The sequence below is a fragment of the Cibotium barometz genome, chromosome 7 (genome assembly GCF_041138505.1).
Source record: "Cibotium barometz isolate CiBa-2024 chromosome 7, ASM4113850v1, whole genome shotgun sequence".
NCBI classification, from domain to species: Eukaryota; Viridiplantae; Streptophyta; class Polypodiopsida; order Cyatheales; family Cibotiaceae; genus Cibotium; species Cibotium barometz.
In genome coordinates, this window is record NC_141052.1 from 26,596,556 (window position 1) to 26,621,814 (window position 25,259).

Genomic DNA, 25,259 nt, shown 5'->3' on the forward strand with positions numbered 1-25,259 from the left:
ACTAATAGGTCCAACTTGATCAATGCACCATTTCTTGAAAGGTTGTAGAGAAATGATAGAGTGTAAGGGTATTCTATTGTCCTTATCACGTGTACATTACCCTTAAGAGTTCACATATTTGATTGCACCACCAAACAACGTAGGCCACAACAAGCTTGGTAGTAGGACTTTCTTTACGGTGGTGCGTCTATTGTTTGCTGTGAAATATTCATAAAGCCGAGCACACCGAAGTGTGCTTGTTTCAAGGATCTCGACATACTCAAGTTCTTGTGGGCTATCCCATCTTAGCCTCTATAGATTATATAATTTCCCATCAAAATGATAGGGGGCTACCGTGATAAGGCATATGGAAGAATCTTAGTTGGTCTTTCAAGCCATTGGCTAGATAATGAACAATTTTGTCACCCATGAACAAGATAAATTATGAACAATGGATCATCTAGTGGATCACCTTTCAATACCAACTAACGGTTCTCCATTATCTATATGTAACAAATGGCCAAGATGCACGTGTTGAGAGCCTTGCTATAAAGTCAAACTTCATGAGGATCAATAGAGCAAATGGCTACTCCTTCCTAGGATACATGGTTTGTTGATAAGATAAAGGAGGGCTTAGTGGTCTAGGAGGATTAATAGCCAATGGGTGATCCTTCCTAGAGTATATGGTTTTGACGGTTTAATGGTCCACAAAGAAGTCAAACTTCAATGTCAAATAATTCTTGACAGAATATACTTTTGCAAAGTTTTGCAAGACCTTCCCTCTCTAGATCATGGTAATTATGCCCTGCATCACTCAAACTGGTGACTAGCAAAGCTAGCAAGGAAACCCATGTTATGTTCACCCCAGGTGGTATAGCACATAAGCAATTGCAAAAGCTAGAGCCATCTATGTGCACATGAAAGATAAGGTCCCAATTGGGAACTCTTAAGATTGGTGCATTTCCCAAAGATTTCTTGAGAGTTTCATGAGCTCATTGGCATCCTCGGTCCACTAAAAAGAATGTGCATGTGTAAAAGGGGTTTAGCTATGTCAACATACAAAAGATGAAAAGTATCTTAAGCATCTCTTTATTGTATAAGAAGATTAGAGATAATCCAATTCTTCCTATTCTTCCAAAAAGAGTAGAGTAATTGCTATTATTTTATGATGCTGATTTGTGAATTAGTATGGTTAATTAGAGTTATGATTATTACTCTCCTTAAGTAGAGAAAATGCACTGTGATATCTTTGATCATTGCTCTGATTAACAAGGTTAAGCTGTTTAACGCTATGATAGTAGTTGTAAGGCTCCCACCCTGTCGTTTCTTCTAAGGGTCAATAGTCTCAGCCTAGGGGCAAAGCATACTCGGGCCTTGATGATGTCTTGGTGAATGGCTAATCTAGGTGGCTCTCCTTGGCGATATGAGTTAATTCCACTAGTCAAGAAATTTAGGCAACTCCGCCAATTGGGTCATGAGGTCTCACTACTCTTTTTCTGGTTTTTTCCTTGGTCAAGCCTAGCCTCATTCAATCTCCTTGGGTCTAGCCAACCGCTCGACCACTCAAACTTTAGGAATCTAGTCAATACTCAACCACCATTCCTTATGCTTTCATGCATGCACACCACCATAATGGACACTCTTTTTGAAAACAGACCTTCATAAGAGTCAAATTCACAATTCTTCCAAAACTATCATCATAGCTTGGGAAATAGCATCCAGGTCCATATCCATATTCCATTCCAAAATCATAGTCATATCCCCTTCTTATGTAACCATCATATATATCATGGATGTCAGCTTCCTCAAGTGCATCAACGGCCTCCCTAAGAATAACTCCCTCTAGCATCACCTGTTTAGGATCATTGGGTTCTCTGACCCTCTCTCCAAGTGTGTCGAGAACACACCCTTTTGTATGACTACCAAGGGGGTTTTTATTGCCGTCAACAAATGGTCCCATGAGCCACCGTGAGGGGTTCTACTCAAATTTGACTACCAAGGGGGTCATAACCTCATTAGATAGCCCCCATGGTGACCATTTGGGTGCACACATGGGTGACATAACCCTTGTAACATACCAAGGAAGGGTTTTAAACTCGATAGATGGTGCCCATAAGAATGCACTCATGGGTGACAATTCCATTTCTTTGTGGAGGATCCTTCTTTATGACCACTCATAAACTTTTGATATAATAACATAATTGTGAGCATCAAGTAAACAATCCTTTTTTTCAAAACAACATAATTTTTACTTTTGCAAAAATCATTCTAACTGAGAAACCCATGCTTAATTTCATTACCAGGCTTGTTTAAGACTTCCTTGGTTACTAGTTTACAAGTTGAATACATGTGCTTGTCCTTAAGGACAATTTACCTTGTCCAAAAGTACTACTTTACAAGATGAATATATGTGCTTGTCCAAGTGCATGGTTGCCATGCTAATCTAGAACACATAACCTACTCTCAAGTGAAAAGTTTGCATCACTGACATGAATGCATAACCATAATCTCAAGTGGGGGCTAATCCAAGATTACATAAACATAAACTCAAGTGTATGGGCTAATCCCAAATGGTTAGTTAAATCCAAGGCATAAGCATAACATTAATCATGCTAATCCAAAGGTTAGATAAACCCTATTGTATAGGCATATACTTATGTATATGGTTAGCCACTTTTAGAAAACATGATTTCTTATGCTTAATCTCAAATAGACAACATATTCTACGTTAGCATAAACACATAAACATAACCTTGGTTAGCCACACCTATCAAGGAGGTTAGATAAACATGATGACATGTGTAAGCCAACAAGAGTAAGGTTAGCATCTCTTAATCTTAAAACACATAAACATAATCTCATAGCATGGGTATATTCCTTAATAAGGGGTCAATCATCACTAAATACCATACATGTTAACTTAGTCACATGAAAACTTACTTAACATAAGCAACAAGCTAAATCTCCTTTTTTAAAAATAGATTAACATAAGCTAAATCATAAACTAGTCTTGTTATACATGATAAGAAAGTAATAATTACTAATCTAGATAAATACATCACTATTATTCATTAATATAAGCTTAAACACATGATTATAAACAAGATTAATCCCATATTTACTGAAAATCTACACAAAGCATAAGATTAGTTGGGTGGTGTAACCAGTTTGTTTTCTAAAAATCTCACTCATATAGAGTTCAAATTGAGATTTGTTTTCATAAATGGGATCTAGGGACTAAATAGACACTTTTTGTAAGCATAGCTTTATCTCTTTAGCAACTAAATAGAAGTGATCCCTTTAGACACTTTTTTGGGAATAACTTTATCTCACTATACCTTTTTCTCTCTCTACTTTTTTATACAGCAAAATGAAATGCTTTTCTCATTTTAATTTTTCCACTAATTTCTAGAGTATAAAGGTGAAATATTCAATAGCTTACATGAGCCCAAATAATTTCAAGTGGTATATTCAGAGACCTGCACATAGGCGGTTTCCAATTGAATCCCAAAAATTTCACTTATTTGGCACCCGCTTAATGATTTGCTTGCCTTTCAGAGTTCTTGGGACTTAAAGAAGAGCTTTTATTCAGAAATTTTTTTAAACTCAATTTTCTCTCTCTAGGTTGATCTTCTCTCTCTAGATTCTTACCTCATAAACAAACATCTTACATTTAAGTCAATCCATATTTTTAAATTGATGTACAAATTCAATGGCAAGTGAACATCCCCACAATTCACCACCAAGAGATACGTAGTGGGGCCTCACTTGTAATGGACTGACTCATTATGAGTTGGGGGTCTTTCATTGTAACAACCTTCTAGTACTCGGAGAAGCAAAAAGGGACAAAAAAGCTAGTTCATATGATAAAAGATGGACTGGTTACTCTAATTCAAGAGAGAGAAGAGAGACTAACTTTAGAGGGAATCAGAGAGAGAGTAATGTACTTAACAATGGGCATATTGCCATGTTTGCTCTAACGAGAAGGGTCTTGTAAGGAGAAGGTCATGACTTATGGTTATAATTTTCTGATGTTGCTAAAGTAGGAAGTAGAGGTTAGACTTAGTGGATTATGACTATCTGCATGTTAAGTTCTAATTATGCGGTGTACTTTAACATTAATGAGCTTCCATTAATGCACTATCATAAGCATGCATATGAGTGTTGTAGTTCACACAACTAGGTCTCTCTTATATAATAAATAGTAGTTAGCATTCATAACTCTTGTGGGACACATTTCAGACAGAATTCATTTGGACTAATCTCTAGAGTGCCCCCTGCTCACGTAGACATAGATTGGTGTTGGGAATGTTTTGCCCACTTATGGTGTTGGGTGGTCCTATACCACTAAAGTGTCGAGTCTTGACTGGATAACACCTTTAGTGATCTTGTGAGGGATTCCAATGACACTTTTAGTGATCCTATTAGTGATTCTAACTCATGGGGGGAATGAGTAATTTGGAAGCGTCGGGAGTTTTAAATATACCTAGATAGGAAAGGAAGAGCTTAGTGGAGCGGTCTAACCATGTCTTGGAAAGAGTACGATTACTACGTCATGACAAGAGCTATAATCATGTGACAAGTGATTTCTAGAAGATGTGCACATGGAAACTGTATGAAAAATGATAAACACTTATCCAGATTGATGCATTACCTAAGGCAAAGCAACCAAGACCAGAGATGGAAATGGTGGTTGTTGGAATTGGGATTAGGGTTATAACAATGCACATACACAAGATAGAGAAGCTTGAGAGCACACAAACTCACTAGATTAGAATGAAGAAATGTGTGCTAGATACAAAAAAATAAGTACACACCCCAAAATGAGTAGATAAGAGGGTGTACATACGCACGGGGGAAAAAACCTTCTAGTGAGGGAAAAAGTGCCCTAGCGGTCCTAAGTGTATTCACACACATCACTACCATATAATGATACAAATCTCCCCTCGAGTGATGATGTAAACATGTATAGGGTATGGCTGATCAATCTTGAAAAGGTAGTAAGCCCAAAGCTTTATGAAAAGCTTCAAACTTTTCATGAGGAAGAGTCTTCGTGAATAAATCTGCCATGTTGTCATGTGTAGGCACATAGACCAAGCTGATCTCTATTGCAGAGAGTCTTTCCCTAACAAAGTACTAATGCACCTCAATGTGCTTAGTGCGAGCATGAAACACTGGGTTCCTCGTAACTGTTAATGCGCTCTGGCTGTCACTAAAAATCGTAGTACTAGACGACTGTCCAACACCCAAATCAGCCATAAGACGTCTAAGCCACACACACTCAACTGTAGCTGTAAAAGCTGCCCTGTACACTCAGTTCATATCTGGAAGTGGCCACTATAGGCTGCTTCTTGTTGCTGAGCCATGATATACATGAATCACCAAGGCGAAAGCAAAACCCACTAGTAGACACTCATGTGTCATAACATCCAGCCCAATCTGAATCACTAAAAGCATGCAGTTGTGACTCACCCCCCTTTGGATAAAACAATCCAAAATATTGAGTCTCGTGTAAATAGCGAAAAACCCGCTTAACAACCTGCCAATGCTTCGTACCTGGGCTATGCATAAATCTGCTCAATTGTGAGACCGTATACTGTATATCTGGGCTCGTGTGTTGCATACATAAAGAAGGGATCCACAGCCTATTGATACAAACTAGCATCAAAAGAGTCTCCTGAATCTTGAACACTAAGTCGAGTACTTGGCTCCATAGGTGTAGCCACAGGTTTACACTCTTCAAGATTAAACCTCCTCAATAGCTTCTGTATATATTTAGACTGCAGCATAACCATCCATGATGTGCTACCAAAGCAATGAGACACCTAATGGTAGTCATACGAGATATGGGTGCAAAGGTCTCATCATAATCAATGCCCTTTTGTTGGGCATACCCCTTTGCGACAAGTCTGGCCTTGTTGTGATCAATGCTACCAACAACTGCTTTGCATTTTAACTTGTAAACCCACTTAGTACCAATGGCCTTCTTGGCATGAGGTAGATCTGTCAAATACTAGGTGTCATTCTTGAGTATAGAGTTATACTCATCCTGCATAGCATGCATCCAATGATCATTATCATGTGCTTCCTCAAATGAAATAGGTTCCTCCTCATCATTACATAAAGTAGAAATGAGAACATGATCCACATGAGAATAATTTGCATAATGAGAACCTGCACGAGTTCTACTAGGTAAAGGAGCTGCCAACTTACTATCCCTTAATGTCTGTATAACAAGCCATTTTAGCACACACCTAGATTCTTCTATGGCTGCTCTCTCCTCATCCACCACTACATCCTCAATAATTACCTCATCAAAAGGCTGATTTGCACCTACAAAGGCTGAATTTTAGCACTTGGTTGAGCATTCAATTGCTCTACATATGGCTGCCCTCCATTAAACAAAGGTGGGAGCGAATCAAACATGTCTTATAAGCATACATTCTGCTGTTTTTTTGCATGAAAGCATGGGCTGAACTGAGTTTTCGATAAAAACATCTCTACTTACCAAAATATGCTTTAAGGCCAGATGGTAGAGTCTATATCCCTTGCTTTCTAAACTGTATCCCATAAATATGCATTTAACTGCCTTATCATCAAGCTTACTGCATTGTTGATTAGGCACGAGAGGATAAGCAAGACAACCAAAAACACGCAAATGAGCCATAGAAGGCTTCTTGCCATGCCAAGCTTCATGCCAAGCTTCATGATAAGGAGTTTTAGACTACAAGGCCTTGGTAGGGCATTTGTTCAACACATAGTTTGCGCACATAGTTGCCTCTAACCAAAAACTATGAGGTAAATCTTGGGCTTTCACCATACATCATGCCATCTCCATGAGAGACCTATTCTTCCTCTCAACCACACCATTTTGCTGAGGTGTGTATGGCACTATACATTGATGCTTTATGCCTTTTTCAGCCATATATGCATGAAATTCCTTGGACATATACTTCCCCTCTCGATTTGAACGACTGGTGCTAACTTTACATTCACATGCATTTTCAGCCATGGATACGAAGTGCCTAAAGCTAGACTTCTACTTTAATGGATACACCCAGCTATATCTAGAGTAATCATCAATAAAAGTGACAAAGTAGAGATATCCCCCCATAGATGGTGTCCTCATAGAACCACATACATCACTATGTATGTGACAAAGTAGAGATATCCCCCCATAGATGGTGTCCTCATAGAACCACATACATCACTATGTATAAGCTGTAATTTCTTAACAGCTCTCACAGATCCATCATTTGGAAATGATGCCCCATGTATTTTACCAAGAATATGCCCCTCACATACATGTCTAGTAGGGGTCTCAAGAGTTGGCAACTCAGACACCATATCATGCCTTTGGAAGGCATAACAAAGTGCCATAATTCAGATGGCCAAATCGTGCATGCCATAATTTTGCATCACTCATAGCATGAGTCGTAGAGACTGAGCAAGCATCATGTTGCAACTTCTCAAATACATCCATCTTGTATAGGCCATGAAACAAGGTGCCTGAGGCAATGATAGAATAACCATCATTTCTATCCTGAAGTGTATATCTATCATCCACAAATTTCATCATCAAGCCTGACAAGGCTAAGGCTGAAACTGGCAGCAAGTTCTGCTTAATTCTTGGCACATATAAAACTTTAGAAAGAGTAAATGCACCCCCATTTGCAACAGTGAGCACAACTCTACCAACTCCTTTGACAGGATATGAGGAACCATTTGCACATGTGACGGTTCCTACACTTGGGAAAGATTCCAGAGATGAGCAATTTTTTTGTGAAGTATCTTACTAGCACCACTGTCAAAGTACCAAGCATTCGATTCTGCCACCACTGACATGCATACAATGAACATAAGGGTCATAATTGCAATGTACAGTCCATGCCCAATCATCTTGAGCAAAACTTACAGATTCCTTCTTCTCTACACTTGGTGCAGATGCATCAGCCCACAACCATGCCTGATTCTTTCTTTTTCTCCTTCTCTAGCCTTTTCTTGCACTCATTTATGTAGTGCCGTGGTTTCCTGCAATAGTGACACTTGCCCTTCTTTTTAGGCTTATCACCTTCTTTCTCTGCATCCTTACCTAAGGATTATGATTTTGGCTTATATCCACCATGGAAAGAAGCTTTACCTTTACCTTTTTGATTGGCAACAAAAGCTTGGTCACCAACTCGCATAACAGATCTGTTTTTCCTAGACTTCTCTTCTTGCAAGAGTACTAAAACCAGCTCATCAAATGTAACAACATTTGGATTTCCCTTCATCATCAAATGTATGAGTCTAAGGGTAGAGGCAAAACTCTAATAAGAATCCGGCAATGCATTGAGAACTCTGGGCACCAATGTACTATCTGCATATATCTCATCCACACTAGCAAGCTGCTCCTTAAAATCTTTGATCATGGTCAAGAAGTTGTCCATTGAGTCTCCCTCATTCATGTTCTTAGACTCTAACTGTTTACGTAGATATGCAACACGTGCTTCATTGCGTACCTAATATAATGCAACAAGTGCATCCCATGCCTGTTTTGAAGTCTTACATGACCGAATATGAGGAATAATGCTTCGCTTCACAGAAAGTGCAAGCAATGCATGTGCCTGTGCATCTCTTCCATCCCATCTCATTGTTCGAACAGTAGTGGTAGGTATTGGTGGTGCATGTGGAGGAGCCACATCTGTATTAGATTCTACTTCAGATGTACCTGCAACACTTGGTTGCACTGGTAGTTGTGAAACAGGATGAGCTTTACTACCACTGACCATATTCCAAAGGCCTTTAGCAACCAGTACATGCCTCATCATATAGGACCACAATGGGTAGTTAGTCTCATCAAGTTTGTCCTTAGCAGACAACATGTTGAATACATCACTACTGCTAGCCATGACTTTCTACCAAATGCAAAATCTTTCAGCACATTGCAAGTACTCAGTTTTCACTGAATGCAACCCTAGATGGCTACCAACTGACTGAATCACCTGCAAAGTGTATGAAAAATAACACAGAGTAGAGGATACAGTATTACTGGTGAAAGTATGATGGTCGATGTTGTTGAAGACACTGTAGATGCTACTGCACACCAAATCTTGACCGCTACACAGCCCAAACACCCTAAATCGAGCAAAATCAATCCAGAACGATGCCTCTTCAGAACGTCAGCAGAAACCTTGCGATGCCCAAAACGCGCCCAAATCACGCCGCAGATCCTATATACCTTCTTCTCCTAAGAGGGTAACCCAATCGGAGAGAGAAAAACAGGGTCGTGAGAGGAGGAGGGAGGCAGACTACTAGATCAAGTGTCAACAAGGAAGCTAGCTCTGATACCAATTGTTGGAATTAGGGTTAGGGTTGCAACAATGCACACACACAAGATAGAGAAGCTTGAGAGCACACAAACTCACTAGATTAGAATGAACAAATGTGTGCCAGATAAAAAAAGATAAAAGTACACACCCAAAATGAGTAGATAAGAGGGTGTACATACGCACGAGGGAAAAAACCTCCTAGTGAGGGAAAAAGTGCCCCGACAGTCCTAAGTGTGTTCACACACATCACTACCATATAATGCTACAGTGGTAAGTCGTAGCACACAAAGCAGGTCTTGAGAGAAGACCTACAATAGCAAGAGCAACATCAACAAGGACTTGTAAGGAACCAAAGGGTGTCAAGAAGCATTCCAGAATCTGAAGAAAATGGTGGCTTCCACAACCATCCTTTGATAACCCAATTTTCACCTTATCTTCCATGATGTCTTTGTACTTTAGATGTGGCAATAGGAACTAGCCTATTACAAGAAGTGCCCTGTTTACAAGAAGAAGGATAATTTTAACCATTGTACTATGCAAGTAGAAAGCTATCCAAAGTAAAAAGAAATTATTCCACCATAGAAAAGTAATCATTGGAAATGATCTACTCGATTAAAAGTTTAGGCACTATTTATTGGGGAATATTTTGGAGTTTCATGTGGATCACATGGCACTTTTGTATTTGGTGCAATAAACACGACCTTATAGAGAAGTTAACATGACAGATGTTAGTGTTATAGGAGTTTAACTTCACACCATTAAGCACACCCTAGGTAACCAACATGCAGTAGCAGTAGAAGGTTTCTTATCCATACTGGAGTCGAGAGAACTCTAGTATGGATGAAAAATGACTTTCCATATGCAAAAGTATTTGTGGTGGATAATGAAAAGCTAAACTAGCATGAAGAAATTATGTAATTATAGATGTTGAGGGACCATAGGAAAAAGCTGACCCTCAAAAGTAAGTTATTCATGGTGATATCTAGGTAACTTTACAAGCTGAGCATTGATCAAATACTTAAAAGATGTGTCCTAGGGCATGAGTATTAGGTTGTTTGGTAGAAGCATACCAAGGGGTCATTAAGAAGAAATTTTTCATGAGAAATCACAAGAAGAAAAGTGTTCCAAGCAAGACTGTGGGGTGGCCAACAATAATTAAGGATGGTCACACCTTTGCAAGGAAATGTGACATGTGCCAAAGGATGGGATAACCAAATGCTTCAGAAAGAATGCCACACAATCCGATCTTACCTCTCTTGAGCCATTCAAACCAACATCCCAAATGACAGGCAAGAAGTATAGTGGCAATGGATTATTGCATAAAGTTGGTGGAGGTAAAGGTAATGAAAGATTGCAAAGCAACATCTATAAAGGCAATGAAAGATTACAAAGCAACAAGTTGGTGGAGGTAATGGCAAGTAAAGATTGCAAAGCAACATCTATAAAGGCAATGAAAGATTACAAAGCAACAAGTTGTTGGAGGTAATGGCAAGTAAAGATTGCAAAGCAACATCTGTAGCCAAGTTCCTATATGAAGTGATCATGATAAGATTCAAATGTCCAAGGAACTCATCTTTTAAATAAGCTGGCAAAGTAGCACATGGTGATATACAAGAATTCTGAACAATGTATTATCCATAGGCCACCAATGGTCAAGAAAATTTCACCAATCTAATTCTAAAGGAAATTTTGGTCATCAACACTATGAACAAGATCCGAACAGATTGGGACACAAAGTCACATTCTACATTATGGGCATTTAGAATAGCTTACAAGAACACTACAAGATTGATACCCTTCAATATGGTGTATGGGTTAGAGGTAGTAGTTTCCATGGAATTCCTAGTGCCAAGTATTTGATTGTTGTAGCTAAGATAGCGAGAGATTGCCAAAGTACATGGGTAAACCGAATTATGGTAGGACCATGAATCATATGTAAAATGACCAAAAGAAGAAATTCAATCTCGAAGATGATAAAGAAAAAAGGGATCCAAAAGTGTGAGTTTGCATGGTGACGCGACAAAAGCTAGCAATAGGACCATGGTACCATTTAAACCAAAAATAGCACCCCTAGCTAGGCCACATATGGGCAAAGGGAAAGGGTCATGATTGTCTTTCTGTGTGTGTGTGTGTGTGTGTGTGTGTGTGTGTGTGAGAGAGAGAGAGAGAGAGAGAGAGAGAGAGAGAGAGAGAGAGAGAGAGAGAGAGAGATCAATAGATGCCACCTACATGAAGTAGGAAAGAAAAAATCCATCCTTAAAGTTATCATCCTTGAAAAAATATATATATGTTTTTAGCTTCCAAAGCTCTAAACCTTAGAAAAAACTTACCCAAAAACATATTTCAACATTACCTGGGCAAACTATTTATTAATAAGACTTTAGTGCCCTATTTGGAGCTTGATCACATGAGGTAGACCATAGCCTTACACGCTCCTTGCGTATTCCAACTTATGCTACCTAATTTTAATTGTTTGCTTGATAGCCCCCGATACTCTATGTCAGGGCAAGTTACATGCTTGAAAGTTTAAAGAAAAAGAAAGCATGATCTTCCATGCTTGAAAGTCTAAAGCAAAATAAAGCACAATCTTCCATAATGCTAGTAAGAAAGCACACTTACATCAAGCATAAGACTTAATGAATCCACATTATATGAATGGTGATGCTTTCATGAGTGATGTGGACAATATCATTAGCTAGCCTTGGGAGTGACCCTTGTAAGTTATAGTAACATGGCTATACACACAATTGAGCCACATAGTATTGTTACATGTATTAAATTCTTCAAAGTGTGCTAGTCATGTTTGTCTAAAGCATAGACTTAGTAAGGCAAGGCACTATAGATCTAAACAAAAAAAATAGTTCCAAGTACATATTGAAAAGACACAAAGCATGCCAAGAAGTCTTGTAAGAGTTAAAAATATTGTGCAATGAAGTGCTCATCTATCATGTAAACATGTAGGGAGTTAAAGAAAAAGAAGTTACTTTCTTTGTTATCTTCTCAAAATGAGGTACACCTTGTTAGCTTCTCAAAAGGAGATACACTTGCAAGGACTTTGTGGTTTGTGACAACAAAAAGGGCCCTTATATGTTGCCTTACAAACACATCTCCAAAGTAGCCAATGCTTGCTACTTTTCTATGCTTGATGCTTAATAGACATTAGTGTATGTTTTTTGATTTAATGTTTCTCCTTATGGGTTGCCAAGAATCGCTACAAAGCTACTGCACTAGTGGTTGTAGATGCATAGAAGGAAGGGCCAAGATCTACTAGAGCTTGCTTGTTTTCTCCATTGGTAAATGATTGTTGTTGACATGTGGTTATAGATTTCTAAAAATTTTCATGTAGATTGGGAAATGTATGGATAACTCTTTTGTGCTTAGCTTGAATTGGGTGGAGAGTGTTGTTAAATCAGAAAAAAGAGACTTGGTAGGCCTAGGAAATTATGTATACAATGACCAACTTGTGGCTACAAAGATAATATACCGGTGTGATGCATATTTAAAATTTGCTCAAACAATGACTATTTAGTTTATAGATTTCTCTCTACCTTTTTATGTTTGATTTCATTAAATTTTGCGCATACTTTTTAGCATAATAAAGAGTCCGTGTGTATAGTCCTAATGTCCACTATAAGAAGGTGACACTCCTCCCTCATATCTCACTTTACATTTGTTGCTTTGAAAGCTCCCATCTACTTCCTTGTGCTCTTCTCCCAGTTGGCGCTCTTTCTCCCTTTGTTACCATGGATCTCACACCCTATGATTCCTTTTAAGGATTGAATTCAAAAATTTTATATTTTCCACCATACTATTGGCTTTCTAACCCTTGTGCACTCTACATCAAATAGATTAACATGTTACATTACCATTAATGTATGAGTATATCCAACCTTAAACAATGAAGATTTCTTCAAGTAATGTTTAATGGTGGGTGCCATGATCCCTCCTCCTCTACATCAACACCAATAAGTGTTAATTTAGAGGAGGAGGGATCATGGCACCCATTAAACATTACTTATTTCTCCAAGTAATGTTTGATGGGTGCCATGATCCCTTCTCCCCTACATTGACACTAATAATGTCCTTTCAAGAAAAGGCTTTAGAGATTTCAAGAAGCAATGCATGAAGATGATGGCCATTTCGAGGGGATCATACAAGAGGAACCTCCTAGTCTTTGAAAGGGCATAAAAGATCTACAATTTCTATATTGGGTTTCCACCTTCATTGAGCCTAAAGAGGTTGATGAAGTGGTATTCCAAATCTTGGCCTTCATAATATTATAAGGGAGAAAGAGATGGATCCTAAGGGTGAGATTCTCAACTTGATGGCTAAGTGTGCACTTTCCCTCCAAATTATGTACAAGTAACCCATGCTAGAGGGAGACTCGAGAAGCTTCAAACCCTATATAGGGTTTGCAGGAGGAAGATTACCTCCCTTAGCACTTTTTTAAGGCTTCATTAGAGGAAGAGTTACGCCTTTAGCACTCTTTTGGAGGAAGAGTTAGACCACTAGCATTTTTTAAGGCTTCATTGGAGAAACTCCCATCTACAAGCTTCTTAAATTACCTTAGACTTTACTAATAATGGTTTTATTACCTACTCAAAGATTTTACAAACCATCTTAGTTAAGTGGGAGTAATTCTTTTTATTTTTAAGCTCACAACTCTTGGGAACAAAGGCTATGGGGTTACCTCTCACAATCATTGTGCATTAGAGGAGTGAGGTCATTGTGGAACCATGTCTAGCAATCATGGTGCAATAGAGGAGTAGAGAGCTCACTACAGAGACAGGCACCCCCTAAGGTTTAGCATCTACCATGTATCAAACCATGATAAGTAAAGCACCAATATCCAGCTCAACAATCAACAAAATAGGGGAGTTGTTTAATGGCAATACCTACCCTCTTTGACGTGGAAAATGAAGATGATTATTGAAGGCAAATGGATGTGGGAGACTGTGACAAGGGAACAGGATTTATCTTATATTGGAAGAGTATGAAGAGGGAAGGTTAGATTTCCAATGGAGAGAGATTGCTTAATACACATACTAATCTACCTTAGCTAAAGACGTACATTATGTCCCTACAGGAAGCATGCCTATTCATGAATTTTGAGTCAAGAAATATTTCCATTATAAAAAAACTCAAGAGAGATTTAATGAGTCAAAAGATTAAGATTATAGCTTCGCAACTCGCAACAATAGGTAAACCAATACCCAATGAAGCTAGCATTGACACCATTGAACACGTTACTGCATTCAAGTTTTCGAATAGCTTACACAAACCTTATTCATACCTACTTGTCACCATGTCATCACACTGATTCTTTTACTACTTGGCCTCTACAAAACCATGACTAACAAAAAGAAGATGATTGACGTAGTTGATATAAGATTATGAATCTCCACATTGTGTAAATTAGGGTGTGTGTGTTGGGTCGAGTTGGTGCAATGCCTTGGTTCTCAAGAAGAGAACTCATGAACTTGGACCCCAAACAAAAAGCCCACTAAAATTTGTTACACATCTTTCACAAACAAACAAAAAATATAGTGCAAATCCAAAAACCAATCAATAATTTTGATTATACACAAAAATATTCTCTCATCAATTGATGCACTACACATGAAGCAATCAAATCCAAACTGAATCACATCACATGGCCGTGAACCGCACTTCTTACAAAATGACAAGATATGGGGTGTAGTTGGGTTTTAAGGCTCACACGGCATGTGTCGTTAGTATAGTGTGTGTGTGTGTGATTTTTATGGGATTACAAAGCTTGCTATACACCAGCTACACAAAAACTTGTAGTGGCTATGTAGCAGCATCTTTGACTACACCAAAAATTTTTCCCCATATAACATCAATTACAACCATTAGACTATTAGAATGTGAAAATGTTACTGAGGATGCCATTCATTAAATGGATAAATGGATGGCTATCGTGCAAATGTGAGTATGTTTTTGCATCCACCAAAAAATAACATAGATAAGTTGTCTTGTTTCTCAAAAAACCTAACATTTGACTATTTAAGATGAAAAAATAGAATATTATAGGAATCATGCTTTTGTAGGAGATTTGATTGGTTGAATTCATCGTTCTTGTACACTAAAAACCACCAGTAAACGTGTTTTTCAAATTCAAATACCCATAGTATTGGGATAAAGAAAACTGGTCTCAGTGTGAATCCACTTTGTGGCGGACTTGAATTTCTATGAACTTTTTGCAAATGAGTTTTGTTATATAATTATATATATATATTTCCCCAAAAAAAGGAAAATTTTAAAATGGGAGACAAAAACCGCCCCGTGAGAATACCAGCAGGTAGAAGAGGGTGCCCACGGGGTCAAGTGTGAAGGCTCCTAACACACACACATATACGCGCTGCTTTTGTTGTCTCCTGCCAGGCCGTTCACAATGGCGCAGCGGCAGCTCATCTCGTTCTTCCGTCGCGCTCGCAAGCCCACCTTCATGTACGGCCATCTCCACTCCCTGAACGAGGCTTCCAGCTCCTCCCTTGTCCACAAGCGCATCAACGATACCTGGTTCAACAAGGTAACTCTTACTTTTCCTCCTCTCCGTTGCCTCAGATGATCGCTTCATTTTTCTGTAACTGAGTAGGTATTCTCCATCTCCAGACGCAAGTGTTTTGATGAAATAGGGTTAATTCTCACCTGTCTGTAAAATTCTACGTCCTACATGGCAATGCCGGATGAGAGTAGGATCACTAATCTGCTGATAAAGAAAAAAAAGTGTGTGTTTTAGGTACTTAGTTCCGGACCATCAAGCCTTCAAGGATGCCTGCAGAGATAATCTGCTTCAAAAGAATATAAACTGCTTATAGAATCCTTCAAATATGCGTAATTTCAATAAAATAAATATATGGGGCTAATGATACAGTCACCTTTCAGTGGTGTCTTTATGGCTCAAGTTGGTCTTGCTCAAACTAAAAAAGAAAGTAGGAGATTAAGCCTCAGATGCATGTGCCTCGACTACCGAGATCCATCATCTTCACCAATTTAGCCCTTAGCAAAGCAAATGCAGCCCGGCAGCACCCTCTAGCAGCCCAAATTCAGGCTAGAGCAGCACGAAATCAGGAATGCCCCTGGGGAATCCTGCAATTTCAGCAATGTAGTGCTGATGTTGAAGGAGAAGGCACAGATTGTTGCTCAGCCCATCTACTGGCTTTGGGCCCGGATGCTTCCTTGAAAGAATCACATGAAATGCATTAGGTCCATAGTACCTGTTGGAAAGCTTGGCTTTCTTGAGTTTTAGCAACACCCAATATCCTTCTTTGAGAATCACATGAAATGCATTTGGTCCGTATGGAAAGCTTAGGATATGCGGCCTTCTTCGTAGATTGCTTCGTGAGACTGGCTTTCTTGAGTTTTAGCAACACCCAATATCCTTCTAAGCATATTTACATGGGTTTATATCCTTTCCCAGGAGGACCAAGCTTTTGCTCGGTTCAAGGAGTGGCATGTTATGGTGGAGAAGGAGTCTGGATTGCAGATAAAGACTCTTTGGGCTGACAAAGGAAGAGAGTTCGCTTCTAATGCGTTCGTGTGGTTTTGTGCGGAACATGGCATCAAGCGGGAGCTGGCCAATACAAGTTCGCCTTCAGAGAATGGAGTGGTTGAGCGAAAGAATCGAACTGTGGTGGAGATGGTGAGGACGATGTTGGAGCATCGTGATCTTCCTCGTCCACTTTTGGGAGAGGCTATGGCTATGGCTATGGCTGTCCATATCTTCAACCGATCTCCGACGACTTCAGTACCAAAGATGACTCCATTTGAGGCTTATTTTGGCAGGAAACCAGATGTCTCCCATTTCCGTGTGTTTGGGAGTGATGCCTATGTTCATATTCCAAGGAAGCAGAGGGGGAAGCTTGACTCGAAGTCCCAAAAGCTTGTATTTGTGGGATATAACGCTCTTTCCAAAGGCTACAGATTGTATGACCCGGAGCAAAACGAGGTTATTGTCAGCAGAGACGTTGTCTTTGATGAGCATGTTTCAACTTCCACTGTTGATGAGCCGCCACTTCTTGGAGAACGAGATGAGTCTGTGGATGATTCCCAGTCTATTGTTCTAGCTAGACAGCCTTAGTCCGTTGTAGAGGTTGAGCCCGAGGCTGGAGATGAGCCCCAGCCACAGCTGAAGGCTCCGCGTTCTGTTCGAGTACCAAAGTGGTTGTTAGACACCCTTCGGGAGTCCGATGTTATGGAGCTTCCCTCCGAGTGGACCACAGAGGACGGACCTCAAAGATCGCACAGAGCTTGTGACAAAAATCATTCAGCGGAGCTCTTACAGGTAAACTATGCTTTGATGTCTCGTATCATTCGGGACAAAGAGCCCACTTTCGTGAAGGAAGCTCTTTCTCAAGAGACTTGAAGGAAAGCCATGCAAGTGGAACTGGATGCCATAGAGAAGAATAAAACTTGGGAGTGGGTTCCGAGACCGTCAAAATGGTCAGTCATCATTGGTGTCAAGTGGGTCTTTAAGACTAAGTATATATGTCTGATGGGTCAGTGGACAAGCACAAAGCCAAACCTTTATGCTCAGTAGCCTAGCATCGACTATGAGGATACCTTTGCACCGACAATGAGGATGACCACGATTCGGACCGTTCTTGCCCTTGCCTCTTCTCAGCGGTGGCCCGTATATCAGATGGATGTAAAATTTGCGTTTCTTAATGGTGACTTGCAGGAGGAGGTGTATGTTGAGTAGCCTCGAGGCTTTGAGGTTCTGGGATCAAAGGGGATGGTTTACAAGTTGCGGAAGGCCTTGTATATGGTCTTAAGCAGGCTCCTAGGGCTTGGAATCAGAAGATTGATTCCTTCTTTCTAACGAACAGGATGTCAGAGATCAGTTGGCAGGATCCTAACTTGTATCTCTTTCGGAAACGCGGTTTGGTCACATTGATTATCCTTTTTGTGGATGATCTCATTCTTGTTAGCACATTCACCCCCAATTTCTGCCCATTTCTGGTATCCTTTTGGTCCCTTTTGTATGGCCCTTGATTGTGGGCTGGCCACTCCTTTTTTCCATATTTTTCTGGGATTTTTCCCAGTCCTTTTGGTATATTACCAGTCGGCCAGCTCCTCTGCTCCAGTCGGCCTGTTTTGTAGCCCCAATCGGCCAGCTTACCCCTACTACCCATACTATAAATAGTGGGTGCTGGCCTCTCATTGTTCATTCAGTCTTGTACATATTTTGCTCCCTCACTTATGAGACTTGTATTGTCTCTTGCTTGGGACTGTTTTGCTTCAGTATATTCAGCATAGTTTTCTCCATATCTCTCTCTCTTGCACTCTTTGTTCAGCACATTCTAGTGCCACTCTGCTTCCGCTTGGGGCACTCTTTCATGGTATCAGAGCTTCCGGTTTAGCAACCTCTTTGCTGCCCCAGATTCAGCTCTGTTTTCAGCACCTTCTCTGCGTTTTCCTTCAGATCTGCAGCTCTTTCATGCTGCGTTTTCTGGATTGAACCTGGTCACTTTGCCTCTGTGTTTTTCTCTCAGATCTGCAATTTCCTTTGCTGCGTTTTCTGGACTGAACCTGCTGGTTGCTGCGCCCTTCAGTTTGGCTTCATCAACACAGCCTTCTGGTATTATTTGATCAGTGTTTTCTGTTCCACGTGGAGTTTGGGACATAGGCGGCCTGTTTTCTTCAGGACAGCAACTTCCTTTGCTGTAGTTTTCCTCTCCCGTGGGTTTGCTCCTCTGTAGAGGGGGTCTTTGGTGTTGCAGGTTTTGGTGCAACTCTTGGTACCTGTGGAGGACACTTCTTCTTTAGAGAGAGTGCGTTTTCTTGCGGAGAGCCCAAGCTACTGTCTTTGTTGTTGCCTTTCCCTCTTGCACCCTCTTACAGCATATTCCCTAGCCCTGTGTGGCTGCCTTTTCTCTCTATATCAAATCCGCATTTTTTGCTTCCCTCTTCTGGTGACCTCAAGGTTGGAGGTATAGTCGACAGAAGCTTTTGCGTTTTTTGCTACAGGAGGATTCTCGGGTGCTCTCCAGCCTCTTAGGGCTGCGTTTTGGTGGGAGGAAAGACCCTATATCAACGTTTTCTGATTTGGACAGTTTTATCTTATGAGGGTTGGTTCTCTTGATTGGATCCATGATGACAGCTGGATTTGGCTCGCGTGCCACTCTCTTGTTATTTCCTTGATGAGGTAGACAAGTTGGATGGTGGTAACTTTCAGTCATGGAAGTCGCAGGTTACTCCTATTCTCAAGGAGTATGGTTTGATGGAGTTTCTCTCGTACAAGAATCGGTGCTTGCCGGACATTGTCTCTGCGGAGGATGTGTGTCGGTGGAGGAAGACTAACGGACATATCTATGGCTTTCTCCTCTTGAATTGCCAGGATTCGGTTCTTCGACACTTCATCTATGCTCTTGATGATGCTTCTACCTTCTATGTGTGGTAGTTGCTTTGTGACCTGTATGGTGATGCCAGTGATTGGCAGATGCTTTTTGCTTCTGGGTGCTGTGCAGCCAGTGATTTTGTGGATACTTCTTTTGGAGATGTTCCTGTAGCGAAGGATATTGGGCCAATTTTGCTCATTGCATTTGAGGAGTTTGTTTCTCCTATTGCTGTGCCTTCAGTTTCTGTGCATACTTCTCCTTGCCAGGATGATATCTTTGGTAATGTTTTTGAGGAAGACAGTGGGATATCTTTGCTCACAGCTTCTGAGGGGGATTTGTCTCCTATTGCTTCGTCTCCGACTCTTTCTTCGACAACCAGTGACCAGGATGAGTTGCTGGTCCCTTTGCCTTCTATGGAGGAGCCTGCTTCTACGTTGTGTTATGCTATTGAGGAGGCTACTACTACTTCAGTTACCACTACAGTGAATGTTCCTCTTCTCCTTACTCTGTGTGAGGATTCTGGATTGTGGTCAGGTGTGTCTGTGACTGTGCCTGGGGCACAGTGGTACTTCCAGGGATTGAAGGATTGGGATTTGGATTTGGTTGGGCCTGTGGAGTCCTGACATCAGTTTTCAGAGGGGGCAGTTGAGTTCTTACATCTAGTGATGCCGACCTTCGAGGAGGGTGCTATTATACAACATTTGGCTACTCTTGGTACAGTGTTGGGGCAGATGGACTCTAGACTCTTTCTTTTGAGGGTAGTCCTCTTGTAGCGGCCAATGGAAAAGAAGTGCAACCTCTTGCAAAAAGGAGATGGAGTAGCCGCCTTAGGAGAGGTAACGCCTCGCTGTAGGAACACAGCCACCAGATGTATAGGAGAAGGTGGCTCAGCCTAAAGAGGCGTGGAAGAGCAACCAATATATAGTCGCTTGGCTGCAGATGAACACCCTGGCTGCAAAGAGGAGATGGAGGCGGTGTAGGCGCCTGCAGTGGATAGGGCAACCTGCTGGAAAACAGGCGCAGGAGAGCACACAGGCGCCTGCAAGGGACAGCGCCGTCTGCTAGTGATGGTACCAGCCGCCTGTGAAGATAGCAGCACAACCTTCTGGAGGTGGCAGCCGCCTGCTCAGCGCAGCTTGCTGACGATGGTAGCCGCCTGCTGAAAGAACAGCAGTCTGTACTGTCCGTATGAAAAAGAAAACACATAGCCGCCTTCTAGGTTGCCTGGCGAAGGGAAGGCAGCCTGCTGGTGATTCAACGCAGCCTGCTGGACAGAGGGAGACGCCTGCAGGGGAGCAACGTAGCTGTATGGAGGTGGCAGCTTGCAACAGTTCTGATGTGTGTGAAGCGCACAGTCGCTTGAAGATGGCAGCCGTCAGTATACAGGATAGAGGTGAAGGTGGCGCAACTTGAAGGGAGGCGGCGCACGATCATGTGGGTGGAAGGATGGTCGTGGTGCTTCTTTTTTTAAAGGTTGGAAGGGGAGTAAAAACTATTTGATTTGGCTGGCTCCCCACGTTTGCATGTGGGCGGCTAGTTCCAAGGTGGTGTGGGTAGGTGACCATGCACCCACCCCCACACACACACAAGTCAAGTGTGGCTCCCCACCTTGGCTCCTACTTTTAAGTGAGTGTGAACACATAACCTTATAAAACAAAGGGTTAGAATATAAAATATTAAACCAACATGTGCAATACACTTACCACCTGTTCACATGCACCAAAACTCGTCAGAAGACAGAGCAAACTTCACGACTCACTGGCAGGCGTCCCCGCTCAGTAAGTGGCACGTCAAGCAGGCAAACACAAAAAATTAAAATACAAGTCATGCAAAAACAGATACAAACATGCAGAACATGAGTGCATATGCAAATAGTATCATGGACATCTCTCCCGTTCATGGAACAAGTACAAAATATCTGTCGAGCACAAAAATGGCACGACGTAAAACATAAATCCTGGTCTTCCTATGGAGTGACAGTCCCATAGGTAAGACACAGTTCCAGGCACGAGCCTCCCTATGGAGTGACAGTCCCATAGGCAAGACACGGCACGAATACTGGCTCTTCCATGGCGTGACAATCCCATGGATAGAACACAGTCTAGGTCATACACGGGTGGCACCAGTCTGGCTCCCGTCCATACGACACCTTCCTGTTAACACACGGGTGGCACCAGTCTGGCTCCTGTCCATGTCAGCAAAATATTGGCCTCTTCACATGAGACACCGGCCTGGCCTCAAGTGAACGAGACACAAAAACTGGAGATGGACCAAATGGTCGGCCAATTGGTGACACTGTGTGTCGCCTCCTTCGGAAAGGCGGCTCGGTGTTGCTTCCCTTGTAAACAAGAGGAACAAGTAGTAGATGGAGCCTTGATGGTCGGTAAACGCTCAACCAACCCATCCTTCGAAGCTCGTTGTAGAAGCTGATAGCTCAAATGGCCAAACCGACCATGCCAAAGAGCAGAAGAAGCACCAGAAGAAAGCAGAGCGGTCAACTTGTACAGACCACTATCTTGGACTCCCTGAGCCAAGATGCTACCAGTTGCCTTATCACGAATGGTAATCTCATAACAAGAGAAGATCACCTCCGCACCTTGAGTTGTAAGAGCACTCACTGACAAAAGGTTAAAAACCAAATCTGGAATATACATAACGTCACAGAAGTACCTCTTGTCCTCGGAAGAGCGGAAGATGGGGATAGTGCCATGTCCATGCACTGGCATAGAAGAAGAATCACCCAAAGTGATCTCGCCTGACCCGGCAGTGAAGTCCTCGATGGGGTGTCATGTGAGCAGTAGCACCGCTATCCACAATCCACGACCGTGTCTGAGAAGTGTGATCCCAGAAAACGCAGCAACAAAGAGGCTGCAAATCTAAGAAAAACGCAGAGGAGAGGGTGCTGAAAATAGAGCTGAATCTGGGGCAGCAGAGGAGTCGCTGAACTGGGAGCGATGATACCATGAAAGAGTGCATAGAGCGGAAGCAAAGTGGCACTAGAGTGTGCTGAATAGAGAGTGCAAGAGAGAGAGAGAGATATGGAGCAACTATGCTGAATATACTGAAGCAAAACAGTCCCAAGCAAGAGACACTAGAAGTCTCATAAGTGAGGGAGCAAAATATGTACAAGATTGAATGAGAAATGAGAGGCCAGCACCACCTATTTATAGGTGAGGTATGCTGGCCGACTGGAGCATATGTGCTGGCCGATTGGTAAAATACCAAAACAGCTGGGAAAAATCCTAGAAAAATATGGAAAAAAGGGGTGGCCAGCCCACAATCAAGGGCCATACAAAAGGGACCAAAAGGGCACGAGAAATGGGCAGAAACTTGGGATGAATGTGCTAACATCTGCAAGGTACGAAGGATCTTGGACTCTTCTACACCACTGGAGGTGAAACGAAGGAACGAGTTCGACTCCAAGGTTGGAGTGACTCAGATTGGTGAGGAGATCGAGACACGGGGAGATCTACATCAGGCTACAGTTTTTCCCTTGGCTCAGGAGCAGTTTCATGGAGTAGCAAGAGGCAACCAACTATTGCCTTGTCGTTGACAGAGGCAGAGTACCGGGTTGCTTGTGGTGCTGCTTGCGAGGTTGCTTGGCGAGATTGGGTTTCCATAGAAGGAGCCCACGGTCATCTAGTGCGATAACCAGAGCTGTTTCGCTATTGCTTGGAACCCGGTCTTCCATGCTTGGACCAAGCACATAGAGATACAATATCACTTTGTTCGTGAGAAGATCTTGGCTGGTGACATCTTGCTTCTTTATTGTTCGACGGAGGACAATGCGGCGGACCACTTCACGAAGTCTACCTCAGGCTATGCTTCGGCGGCACTCTAGCTCACTGGGGTTGGTTCCACATCCAAGAGCTCAGAGGGGGTGTTAGCAGTCATCTCCTGTTTGTACACTATGTCAGGGCCTCTGTTGTTGGTGTGCCCCCCCAGTTTTGGTGTTTTTCCATTTTCCCTCACTTCCATGTATTTTTCTCGTTCTTTTTGCTAGGTGTGGGAGGCTGTTTTCTTCCTGTCGGCTGTATCAGATGCTGGCCGACTGGGTTCTGGGCCCCAACGTGCTGTCCAGCCCTGGCCGATTGCCCTTCTGCTGGCCGACTGGGCTTATTGCTGGTCGTGGGCAGCTGGGCTGCTGTCGGCTGTTTTAGTGCTGGCCGACCAGCAGCCTGGGGCCATACAAAATGTCCCCTTGCCCCCCCATACATTTTGATTGCATGTCATGGCAATATGATTTGAAAACATCAAAGACCAACTGATTATAAATTTATGTCTGACCATCTGTCTGTGTGGATGAAACACTAGACAAGTGTAACTTAGTCCCAAAGTTATCAAATAATGCTCTCCAGAAATGTGAAGTAAACTTGGGATCTCTGTTTGAAATAATTGTCCGTGGTAAACCACAAATGGGGTACCAAAGTTAAATAAATAGTCGAGCAATATCTTTTGCTGTGGTCGTCTGCTTGAGTATGCAAACCTTACTGAACCGGTCATTAATGATCATACACTATATTCATAGTTCCCATTGCTGCTAGAAGAGGGCCTACAAAGTCCATGCTAATATAGTGTGAAAAGGTCCCTCGGGAACAAACAAAGGTTGAAGTAACCAAGCTTGCTTCAGGTGTGTAACCTTCACTTTCTGGCAATTTTGGCATGCTTGGACATACCGATGGACTTTCCTTCTCATTTTGGCCAATAGAATAACTACTCTTAACTTCTCCAAGGTACTATTCATACCATGAACATTTGAGACATCATTTTTTTAAAATGTCGCTGGTACATTGGTGAGTCTGAACGGCATCACCACGAACTCATAATGGTCACGCTTGGTCCAAAAAACTGTCTTTTTAAGTGTCGGCCTCAAAGATCCGAATCTGATGGTAAGCCACTCTTGAGATCTATTTTGGAAAAATATTTAGCACCATTGAGACGCTCCAAAATGTAGTCAATCTTGGGCATTGAGAACTTATTCTTGATGGTGAGCGTATTTGGTGCCCTATAGTGTCATGTGCATCCCACACTTGGATGCCATATGGGCCTTTGTGAGTCTCAGTCCGGGACGAGTCTGCCAAGGATTTGCTTTACATGACTTATAGGTACGGGAGTTTGAGCTTCGAACGCAAGTGGCAACGCGAGGAACAAAGACGACACATGGAGCATGAGCGTTTTCTTCCAACCCTTGATGCAAGGGTGGTATGGCGACATTCTTGACTCACCTTCACGAGAAGGTGAATTTTAGGAAGTATAATGGTAAACTTGATCCCACATCTTTGTATTCATGGATTCATCAGTTTGAAGCTTACTTTGCTGTTGGTAGAAAGTCAGATGTGGAAAAAGTTGTGTTAGCTAGCCTCTACATACAAGGGCAGGCGATATCTTGGTCGACTCATTGGGCCTAGGCAAATTCCCAGTTTGGGGTTGCTGTCTATCAATGGAATGAGTTTCTCATCGATCTCAAGAAGCGGGTTCTACCGCCTCATTACCTTGAGCAGCTCGAGGATGAGTTCATGGGATTGCTCTAGAATGCGCAACCGCTGGTGCTTTAATTTGCCAATAAAGTCACTTATCGGAGGACAAGAAAGGGCAATTCCTTTAT

The 25,259-nt window shown here is 41.8% G+C and overlaps 1 protein-coding gene across 1 annotated transcript in view; it reads left to right on the forward strand.

Moving 5' to 3' along the window:
- Positions 1–15,640: 15,640 nt before the first annotated feature.
- LOC147636840 (MICOS complex subunit) overlaps positions 15,641–25,259 on the forward strand; it is a 74,328-nt gene continuing 64,709 nt past the window's right edge. Inside the window, exon 1 of the mRNA XM_086800395.1 lies at positions 15,641–15,843. Within this exon, the coding sequence (XP_086656521.1) occupies positions 15,706–15,843 (138 nt within the window). The 5' untranslated portion in view covers positions 15,641–15,705. The remainder of the gene's footprint in view (positions 15,844–25,259) is intronic.